Below are 12,127 nucleotides of genomic sequence, written 5' to 3'. Positions count from 1 at the left end.
TGTTTATTGACATCTGTCTTATTGAAATTCACCATCTTTCTTTTTCCAGTTACGATGAACTCTGTCATTTCATGATCATTCATCCCAAGGTCCTTCTCACAATGAGGCTGTACTTACCCATTGCTTGTAATCTAAACTAATCAATTTTCACATTGTTTTCCACTAACTTCCACATGGCAAACAAACTGAGGTAGTAAATTTTATAACAAACACTAATGTCCTTTGCATGTAAAAATATGGGATAATTCTGGCAACTTTAAAACATACAAATAGGCTTTCATCCACTTTGGTCTGAGCCGTTACCTAATACTCAGATTGACAGGTTGTTTTGGTTGTGGGCTGAAACAAATCAATGAGGCACACATTCACTGATCCAGTTCTATTTACTTGCATGTATTCCTTTTTATAATTCTATCAGAGTCAAAATGAAGTCACTTTTTCCTGTTTTTTTTACCTCTAGGTCTTACCCCTCTGAAGCAGCATTGTTATTCTTGCTATCCATATCTTCCCACTGTCATCTTTTGTCTGCTTCTCATTTTTAGACAGCACAAACCACTAAACACAGTACGATAGCGATTTTGTATTCAGATCCTGGAAGCACATCTCAAACTGTATTTCAACTGCTGCACCAGCCTTCTGATTGCTAACCCATAACTGGTACACGCTATTACTTCAGCTCTTGAAAAACAGTGGGACTTTCACTGATTCTTCACTTAACCCAACTGGGAAACAACTATTGAAACCAACAGGTTCAATGAGGTTTGTAATCTACTATATGTCCAAAGCACTAACACTGAAAGCCAGTCAATCTCCAATGTGAACTGTTTGGGTAAGAAATTTATCAACCTGGAAACCATGTCAGAAAAGTCAATTTGCCCTTTTACTTTAGAAAGCAGCATGCAAAAGATGCAGAGGCTTTGCCTTTTTTTATTTCCTGAGGCAAAAGGTAGAAGAAAGAAACTTAATCTTTTAAAGTAGGTATAAAACCACCATTCTAGATTTGTAGCAGCATGTTTGTCTATTTTCTGTTTTAAAGTTCCTAAGTTCCTTTCGTAAAACAGAGCTCGGCCTCATTACACATTACACCCCCGCCTTTGGGATGCAAGAGAATGTAAAAATTATGTTGTTTTCACTGCAGCACATCACTGATGCATAATATGAAGACCTAAGTAAAAACAACTGTTTTTACATGAAAGCATTATTATATATATGTAAATATTCCTGAACCACTCTTAGTACTTTTTCTCATTATAACTTTTTTTTTTCCTTGTTACTTTTGTCCTGTTTAAGATTTTCCCACTCAATGTTCACATACTATGGAAACTGCAGCCAAAGACAATTCATCTTCTGAAGCAATTTCTCAGGCCTTCCACAGCCATGGCAGCAGCTGGTCCCTTCCTCTTGCCTGCAGCTTTCCTCATCTAAATAATTTGATATTCTACTGCTTTGTGGTATTAACTAATTAATTGTAATTTTGTTTTGATTTGCTATTTGCACCTTTTCGTCTTAACAGCTATTTTCTGTGAATTCTCTCAATAGAGGAATTAGAGGCACATCCTCCTAACTACAGTAAAACAAGTATTTCTCACTCAGTGGGGGTGAAATGATGTAGTATCAGATTAGGCATTCTTGCCATGTTCTGCAAAATGATCGTTAAGCTCTGTAAACTAAACAGTGGCAGACACATGTTTGTAAGATACCATGTCATTAGAACTTTTTAATACAAACCACTTTTTCAGTGGGATGTATTCTGAAGAGTTACAAAACTGTTATCAGTCTACTCCGAACTTACTTGGATGAACATTATTCACACAATAATGTTCTTCCAAAGAGAGAAAAGAACATATAGGGGCTCTTTTTTCCATTTGGAATAAATCTAAATCTAATTCACTGCAAACTAAGACAGTTTTGACCACTGTAGCAAATGTGGTTTATGCCAACTATCAGGACGTGCCTTAATCAAAACTCAGCCCCCCCCGCCCCCAACACTGTACTTCAGATTTGATCAGACCAAGTTACACTTACTTAATTTCCAGGACAGAAAGTATAGCTGCAATACCCTTCTACATATTCTGATGTTTTCAAAACACACGCTTCAAAAGGAAAAATACAGCACATTTCACATTTCCTAACAATAGTACTGATTACCTCAATGTAGTGAGCAGCACAGTTGTCCAGCCTAGACATAGGGATAAATATCAACGCTTTTGTTTCTATTGCTAGCAACAGAGTAATGAAAACAAGACACAGTCTAACACAACCTTAAGGCAAGGAGTTCTTGAGAGTTCAAGAGCCACACAGCAGTCCTCTTTCCAAAACAGTCCTGCAGCGTGGCCTTGCCATTAACAGGGCAGGGCCCTTCTTAAACAAGAGCCCTGAGAAGGCAGATGCTAAACACTGACAACCTCAATAACACGTGGAGGCCACATTGGAAACCTAAACAAAATTCAGGTATTCTGTGCCTTTAATGTTTTGCTTATATGTAAGCGCTAAACTTCATATACAATTATTAGTATTACTCATATTCTCATGTATGCATTGCCGGGCTGTCAACTTATGGTTTATCAGCTTTTTGCTTTCAGTTGTGTCACAAGAAGACCTCACATGTTTTTCTCCAATGTATTTGCTTTTTTTTGCACACATCTCCCCTCCCTCCATTCTTTTTAGTTCTTTGATACAGTCCCACCTGATCTGCTTGCCTTCTCGAACATCATACAAGGAAAAAAAGACATCTGTGTCTTCTCCAATTGTATTATAGGTGAAACTCTTTAGACTGAGGAAGAAGTGATGAGGCACTGGCATTCGACAAGCTTCCCCATGACGCTGACGAATTGTATCCACCTAATTAAAAACAACAAAAATGATTTTTAGTTCTTCACAAATAAAAGACGTGACTGACTTAATTTCAACAGAGATTCTGCTCCCCTTTCCTCATCAAGTAAAAGCTTAATCTCAAATATATTCTACCTTAGAGATACATGCTAGATTCAGTTTACTTCCTATATTTTTTCAATTTTTTAATTTGAATAATTTGAGACGCCACAATAACAACGTAAATATGAGATAAATGGTTTATGCATTTGAAATCTATTTTTATAATGTAAACCAAGTCAATCCAATTTCTCAAATATTGTCTTGCTTCTGGTATTGAAAATGAACTACAATAAGATGGTGCTTGGGTGGTTCTTGATGACCTCCATTTAAAGCAGATGGACTTCAAAGCATTTTTTAAGAATAACATTTGTTACATTATTTCTTTTTAGCAGCTGCAATTCATTTATGGAGGTCATTTAGAACCAGGCTTTACGGGCTAATATGCCCTGCAGGTGTAACAAAAAGAAGTCTTAACAATGGTTGATAACATGAGCAACCAATGAAGTCAAATAGCAGAAAGTTTTACATTTTGACTCTGTACACCAAGACCTATTTACAGCAGTGAAAACGAGGGTGACAAAAAAAGAAGTATTACTAGAAAAAAAATTATTCTTTGATTTCATAGCTCTTTATTTCCCTTGTACGCTGATCTTAATAGACAGGTTGCAAGAATACCTTAAGCTAACTAGGTTTGTCTCCTCTGAATGTGTAGACAGGTACATACTAACGAAGAAAATCTTAACATTTTCAGACTTTCAACCCAGATTTGTACTAGCTTAAAAAAAATAGAGCTTAAAATGAATTAAATCCAAGTAAATCCTCATCCTTTAAAGACAGGTACCTGTGGAAGTACACTTCTCCTGGAAAGATTAGACCCAGGTTCCATGACCTGGAAAGGATTACATTACCAAAGAAAGGATATGTGAAACAGGAGCCTGTTAACCCATGTGTTAGCAGGTAGAAAGAATACTCAAATTGGCAGACTGAGGCTTTTGATGTCACTACAGAAGTTAATCTTTTAAGAACAACAGTGAGAGCTAAGGAAAAGAGGCATAAATGGAAGTTGAAGAACTTTAAGAAGTTAACTACTTGGGAATCTTCTGAGGAAGTGTTCTAAGGGTAGGGACTTACCTAATAATCCCCACCATAGCTTTGGATACGTCCCTAAGCACTTAAAGACAACAAAAAGTCATATGTAGATGATGTTTACCTGGGACGTGCTCTGCTGCACACTGTGTCTACTTGACAGATGCTGTGGAGATACAAAGTAGTAAAATTAAAACCTTTTGGAAGTAAGATATATCTACATTATATCTATGTAGCATCAGAACAGCAATTTTAAAATATGACTGTTCAAGGCTATTACCAACTTTTCACAGCCTTTTTTTCACAGTATATCATCATTCACAACACCACTAGCTTTCCGAAACCTTTTCTCAGGTAAGCCATCTCTTGGCCTAACTACTTGAATTTACAGGTGATATTTGCCTTAGCTTCATGTAAATGGCTGTCACAAGCTAGACAAAACTACCAACACTGTAAAAGCATTTCTCTTTGAAAAGTCTGTCACCCCATACTGTGTAATTATACTGTATAATCTACGTGCGCTCTTGCTAAACAGGGGGATACTTCACCACTAATCCTCATCTAACCACTATGAGAAGGTGCACTTGTTAAACAACACAGACATCTGGAAAGGAAGATGGATTTTAGACTTTGTTTAAATTTTTTGCCCTAACCAGGAAATGAAATCCCGATAAATGGTTAAAGACTCTTTTACAATGTCAGCTGGCCAACACCTGTAAAGAATCATCAGTATAAAGAGCTACATCTCCGAAATGGAACTCGGAAGATGATCCTGTATTTAAAGCCCTGTATGCTAGAAGGAGATGTTATAATCAGAAAATTGATTGCAAGTCTCAGTGAACCTATTTAATCTCCAAAGGGAGATTTAAATACTGATCTAAATTGATAAGGTTTCAGAGAGCTTTAAAAACCATATCATTAATGATTCCTTCATGCCCATTCTCCACACATTTATCTTAACATTAGCATTTTAAACTGAAATATTAACATGAACACTACCGCACGTTAGTAATTATTGTCTCCATCCATCTCTATCCTTTTATTACATACTCAGCATCTTATTCTGACCAAAAATACTCTGTAGCAGGACCAGCACAATATGATGATAACCTCATTGTTCCAGAAGAGGTTAAAGACAGACCACAAAATATATTCAGCAATACTTTTTTTCCAAACTATGCCACTGTCTCTCACACAGAACAGACTTTTAACCACAAAAGGAGAGATAATCGTCATAATGAGGCAGAATCAAGAAGATATTAAGTTAAATGGCATATTTTGACATCTGTTTACATTCACAGTTACAAAAATGTCCTATTTCACACTGTCAGCGGAAGAAGTAATGATCTCCAGCTCCTTTGTTTGTCTAACTACTGCACTATCTTCTGAATGTTAAAACCCTCCAGGTTTAGGTGGCTGAGTTGCCTATATTTTCTTTTTTGCCACCTGCAACAACTCAAAATCAGCTGGCATAGAAAAGACCAGTTATTTAAGCTGCTCAAGGTATCCTGGCTTCTTTTGACTAAAATTCATCTTCAAATCCGAGTAAGAAAGAGGGAGATAAACTCAAGCAACAGAAATATGAGAGGTGGTCTGAAGACCTAGTTTCCTCAGTGAACACAGCTGCTTAGAGAGTTCTCATTTAGGTAAATATGTAACAATACCTGGCCAAAAATCAGGTTTTAAATTTTTCATACTCGAAAGACCAGATTTCACTAACTCTCTGCTTTTATGCTTCAGGACCATGCTATTACAATATAGACAAGCACTGAGTGAGTTAACGTTATGTACCCCTGCCAAAGGGTACAGGCCATCCTGGAAACCATTTCCAGGCACGTGAACAAGAGGGTGACTGAAAACAGCCAACGTGGACTTACCAAGGGTAAATCAGGTTTGATCAACTTAATTGACCTCTATGGTAATATCATGGAATTATAGAATAGTTTGGGTGTGAATGGACTTTACAGCTCATCCAGTGCCACCCCTGCCACAAGCAGGGCCATCTTGACCCAGCTCAGGTTGCTCAGAGCCCCGTCCAGTCTGGCCTGAGATGTCTCCAGGGATGGGGCATCCACCACGTCTCTGGGCAACCTGGGACAGTCTCATCACCAGCACCATAAAAATTTTTTTCCTCACGTCCAGGCTGAATCTCCCCTCCACCAGTTTAAAACCATCACACTCCTTGTCCTATTGTAACAGGCCCTGCTAAAAAGTCTGTCCCATTTTTCTTTATCGGCCTCTTTTAAATACCAAAAGGCACAGTAAAGTCTCCATGGAGCCTTCTCTTCTCGAGGCTGAACACCCTAACTCTCTCAACCTGTCCTCCCAGCAGAGCTGTTCCTGCCTTGAATCATTTCTGTAGCTTCTCTGGCCCTTCTCCAACAGGTCCATGTCTGTCCTGTGCTGAGGACCCCAGAGCTGGATGCAGCTGCAGGGGGGTCTCACCAGAGTGGAGCAGAGCAGCAGAATCACCTCACTTCACGTGCTGCCCACACTCCTTGTGATGCAGCCCAAGATACAACTGCCCTTCTGGGCTGCATGCACACATGGCGGCTCATGTCCAATCTCTCATCCTCCTGTACCCCCAAGTCCTTCTCCGCAGGGCTGCTCTCCATCCCTTCATTCCCACAGCCTGGTCGAGAAGAGACAGAGGAAATGTAGCTTTTTTAGTGTGGAGAAGAGAAGGTTTAGAGGTGAACTGATGGCTGCCTTCCAGTAACTGTGAAGTTATCATCAAGATAACACAGCCAGGCTCTTTCTAGAGCTGCACAGTAGGAGGACAAAACACTGCTAATATGGGATATCCCAACTTAACACATGGAAACAAATAACTCCATCAAGGCAGATGACTTCAAGTCACCAGAGACTTAAAATCTTTTTCCTTGAAGAATTTCAAGATCCAACTGGACAAAGCTCTAAGCAGCCTGGTTTGAATTCAGTGTTGACCTTGCAGTGAGCAGAAAGTTTGGTTAAACCCCCTCTGAGGCCCCTTGCAACCTGTAATGCCTTGAGAAGTGATACAAACACTGAACTCTTAAGAAATTATCCATCTTCCTTCTAAAAAATGCATCAGTTTTACCATTTTTTTTTTCCAAAAGACAGTTGCCTGGCAAGGTTGTGCAAACTCTAACAGATAAGATGATCCATTTCAGTATTTCTTTCTTCATCAAAGTGCTTTCTGATGGTTAAACTGAATCCTTCTCATCATAACCTAAGCCCACTAATTCTTGCCTTATCCATCATTAAATGAAAAGACTAATTTCAGCTTGTGATTCCATTATAATAATAAAATTTTTTCCTACAAAATCATCTAAGCTTGTAGCATTCAAACCTGCACTTCAGAAGCAACAACTGACTGCAGAAGTTAAATGTTGCATTTATGACTCTCACTTGTACCCTACATTTTTCAGATAATTTCTTTCATTTGTCTACATTATTTTGAGTTCTGATCCTTTGTAGTATTTGCATATTTACAAGCATACTCCATATTTCATCGCCCAGTCATTAATGACACATGAAGCACTACAAAATGGAAGATGACCACAAGAAATTAAGCTGATTCATCCTACCTCCTATTTAATCAAATTATTGACAATCATTCTTCAACTTTTTTTTTTTTTTCAGTATGGGTTTTCTAATTAGCTTTGTGTTTACTCTACAGTAATTTCATCTAGCACTAATGACCTTAGGAGAATTTCAATTAAAAAAACAATTAAAATCTTTATGAAAATCGAAATACGGCATCAGCTGCTTTTCCTCTATCCACTAGCCTCATTTCTGTTCTGGAAGGAAATTGGAGCTTTTAGAAATTACTTATTCTGAACAAGTTCACAATCACTATTGCACACATCCTTTTTGCCACTACCTGGATATTTTTTTCTGTTCCAGCTTTTTGTAGAGGCAGAGAATGACTATTAGCTTCCCCTCCTCCATCACATTTTTTAAAGGTGTAAAGTATGGTTGCTTTTTGCCCATATTCTGGAACCTTATCCATCTTTCCATTTGTTATCACTAACACGTCTAATATAGCTTCTCTAGACATCCTAAATTAAATGTATGTAGTTCTAAATCCCCTTGAACTGGTAACTACTTTATAAACTTACCCCCAGTTCTGCTGTGACTCATTTTTCCAAAGGTATTGTTAGTGATCTGACACAGTTTACCACCTTACCAGGGCTTGAGGGGGTGAAAAGGACATTAAATGATATGTTATTTTCTTTCATCACGTGCCAATTGGTTTCCCTCTAATATAAAAACTGTTCTTTAATTTCTCAATTACTACTAGTTTATTGATGTAAAACTGCTTCTTGATACAGCTGACAATATTTGCTTGTCATATCTTAATTTGCGCATTGCCTTCTGTTTTTTCTATTCAGCCATTTGTGGTACTCTATTATGCTTTTCTATACTTCTGTTCTTCTATTTTTCGTCTTGATAACCTTAATTTCCCTTTCTTTCGCTCTTGTGACTGAAGGCAATGAAAAATCCTTAATTTATCCAACTTGGTCTCTTAGTGAACAGCTTGTGCTTTTGTTCTAATTTACTGAAAGAGCTATCAATTCTCCTTACCTCTTTTTTTCCTGTCCAACTTGCATCTCATGATATCTTATCTACCCATATTAGTTATCACTGTTGTTCTTCCATGTTCCATTCCTAAAAATGCTTGATAAATGAATCCTATCATTACCAAGTCAGTCTCAAACTAACTGCTTTCTATCTTCATCTTCTCAGCTGACTTCTTACTAGGGTTTAGAACCAGATGTACACAAATCTCTGATAATCTGCTTGGTTAAACAAACAACAAAACACAAGCAGATTTCATGAGCTTCCTGCACAGTTTGTCCAGCTGTTTTCCTTTTCTAGCAGAGTTCCGGGCAACTGAAGTCGCCAAATTTTATAACTACTCATTCTTACTAATCTCATTTTCTGTCTGAATAAAGAATGAGCAATTACGTTGATGGCAGCATTAACCTGAAACTTGCCTATTTATTAGGAACTCTGTTAAATTTGTGGTATTTTTTTCAGACAGTTAAACAAATGGCAGTAACATAGCCAGTAGTTGTGCCTTGCCTGCACCTCTTAAATGCATCCTGAAGACACATACACAAATCAATAAATATACAGATAAGCTAGACATATTTAATTGCAGGTTTGAACATTTCTGATTTTTGCAAATGCCTCCAGACATTTGTGTCTTGTGAACCCCTTCACTAAAAAGTGCTATCCAAGCGTTCCTGCTGGACTTGTGTTGCTAAATGGCACCTTCAATCTAGTGGCAACTCCAGCACTGAGCTCCAGGGCAGAATTCCACCAACGTATTTTCCCACAATTTCAAAAGTAATGTAAAAAGTGTTCCATTATATTAGTTAAAATCACAAACGCTGTCATAAGGAAATGGCAATTTGGTTTCCTTTAGGAGTAAAGCAACGATTTCTGACAAATGCTGTGCACCTGACACCATTAGTATATAGCTTCATAATGAGTAACCTGGAGAAACAAGAAGTATAAGGCCTCAAAACACAGTGGTTCTCACAAAGAAATGAAAATAGTAGACACACGATAGTCACGAGTATACTTAGCAATAAAAAATGAGAGCTAAGAAAGTTGTTCCAATTTCAAAATTTACCATGAAAAGCAATCTTAAGTCTAATGACTATGAAACGGTTGAATTTGTTGTCACAGATAGGAAACTCTAACGTGTTACCTCATCCACTGTTCTGCTAATACAAGACTCTTTTCTATGGCACATTTAACATTCTACAATCCTGCAAATATGAGAAAATAATTTGTCTCTCACAACTACTCCCACAAGATTATTTTACAACATAAAACCTCACTGCTCATTTGAGAACCCATTAAGTATTGTATTTTGCCAGGAGTAAGGAGGATTCTATCCTTGGGTTTTGTTAAATAATAAAAGTAAAGCCACATAAAAAAACCTGAACCAAAAAGAAACCACCAACACTCTCCTCCTTCAATTTCTGCGAAATTTAAATTAAAAAAACACACCAGGTTTTCAGCTGGTTTGGTTCCTGAAATTGTCTTCTGACTGTGAACTAGATGTGATTAGACAGCACTGTCCTCTTGAATCTACAATCTAAATCTACAGTGAAGCGTGACCTGACGAACGGTCGAGTCCTGATACCAGCGTGGATCTGAGCAGGAAACGGTGCTGTGGACATTTTCTTCAGGACTAAGATGGGTGACATAATCAGACTACTCTGACAATTAAATCTTAGCCATTTGCTGTACTACAAGTATTCAGAGTAAAAGAAGAACCTGCAGAATGAAACACAGTAGTAAAGCAATCCTGTTAGCAATTTCTCTTGCATTCTAAGTCATTACTGATTTAATTTTGAGCCGAATTATTTCTACATTGTACTTGAAGAAATACTGTGCTGTAATAGCACCAAACTCTCCTTGGTCTATAGCAGATCAGGAATATTAAAATTAGTACCACAGAGTGATGTACTTCAGTATTTCTTATGTAACACAATTTTTATTTCTTTCCACAAATTCCACTGTTATATGGTGCAAATAATCCAAACCAGCAACAGCATGTAGCCTGTTTAAAAAACATGCTTTTCTTTTAGGGAGAAGTACATCTTGAATATCAAAAAACTCTACACAGATACAGACCTATCACCTCCTAGTCTTAGACAGCTGCAGGCCAATGAACATTTTAAAATAGTAAATTAAACGTTTACTAGAAGTGAAACTGTACAATATTTATGTAGAAAAAACACTATTTCATTTGCAAAATATTAAGCTAAGAAGTTGTATTAAAGTAATTGCTGGGTTTGTTTGTTTTTTAAATAAAATAGCATCTCAGGAAAGGTCTGCATTCACTTTCCTCTGAACATTACATGCCATTTCTCCCTTTATAGTTACATCATAATCCTAAACAAAATTAACTGTATTATATAGTCCTAATAACAACGGAGAATCCAAATACACTTAAATTGCAAATTGCAATTTATTAGTGGCACAATTCACATTTCTAAAACAACTTTAACTTCACTATGTACTAACATGCATGTATCAGTGACTAGTATTGATAGAAAATGGAACTCACTGCAATGAAGGAATTTTACTACTTGCCACTGTGAACATCCAAACATTCCTATTCAGATGCACCACATGTGTTTTTTCTAAGGGACATTGCCACATAACAGAGATGGCCTTAATGCCCAAGGATTAGTTTTCCTTAAGTTATTCATTGCTCTCCCTCCTTCCTCCTTTTCTGTGAGCTCAAAAATCTCTGAAACAGGGCAAAGATTATCTACACAACACCCAGAAGCAGACTTTTCACTGAAGTATTCTGCATCTGCAGACCTGAAGGAGTGAAATAGTGGCTCTCATGCACTTTCGGGACTCACACAGACTGTTGATGGACTCCAGGTTCGAGAAGCTTTAATCAATGGAAGAAGTAGGATGATCAGTACTAGGTCACACAACAGGAAGCACTTCTACTTTTCCTACCAAGTTAATAACTGTTCTTTGAAGTAACAATCCTGTTAGCCTTCTTCATTATACATCAATAAAATTTGCCAGTACATTTGCCTGGCTCAGGGTGCTTTCAAATGATTAGATCTCTGCAAATATTACCAGCTAATTTCTGGAGCTTCCAAGATCTTGTATTATTTCCTATCTGACAGAATTCAACACTATACTTACAAAAGGCAGTGGCAAACTGCAGATTACATAATATAATGCCTGCAGAATATATGCAGGAACCAGAGGTCTAGAAAATCTGACCCATGAAGAAAATCTGAGAGAAAATGAGTTATTGAGCCTAAGAAAGAGAAGACTGAATGGGACTTATCAAGTCCTCAAGTACACAAAGGGTGGTGCAACCAGGCAGGAGCAATCTGTTCCTCTGTGGACACAGCTTAACCTGCAGCGAGAAATCTCTGTGTAAGACCACCAGTAATCAAACTTCCAAACTGCAAGAACAGTGAACTGAGCAAAAAGATTGCCTGAGTAGGCTGTGGAGTCTCAACCACTGGAGATTTTTAGTAACAGCAGAAGTTGTCAGAAATGGCAGAGGCAATCAATCCCGACATTAAGTAGAAGAATGGACTGGATGACCTCTTCAGATTTTCCAGCCCTATTTTTCCTTAATTTGACAAATAAATGAAGATTATTGCTACTTCACTGAATGTTG

General features: G+C 37.5%; 1 protein-coding gene across 1 annotated transcript in view; it reads right to left on the bottom strand.

Moving 5' to 3' along the window:
* DOCK3 (dedicator of cytokinesis 3) overlaps positions 1-12,127 on the bottom strand; it is a gene marked incomplete at both ends in the record, with an annotated part of 193,529 nt that overhangs the window by 112,911 nt on the left and 68,491 nt on the right. Inside the window, 2 exon segments of the mRNA XM_080350585.1 lie at positions 2,687-2,841; positions 4,085-4,126. Coding sequence (XP_080206711.1) covers positions 2,687-2,841; positions 4,085-4,126 — 197 coding nt within the window.

The sequence above is a fragment of the Nesoenas mayeri genome, assembly GCF_963082525.1.
Source record: "Nesoenas mayeri genome assembly, chromosome: 10".
NCBI lineage: Eukaryota > Metazoa > Chordata > Aves > Columbiformes > Columbidae > Nesoenas > Nesoenas mayeri.
This window is presented reverse-complemented; position numbering and strand designations above follow the sequence as displayed.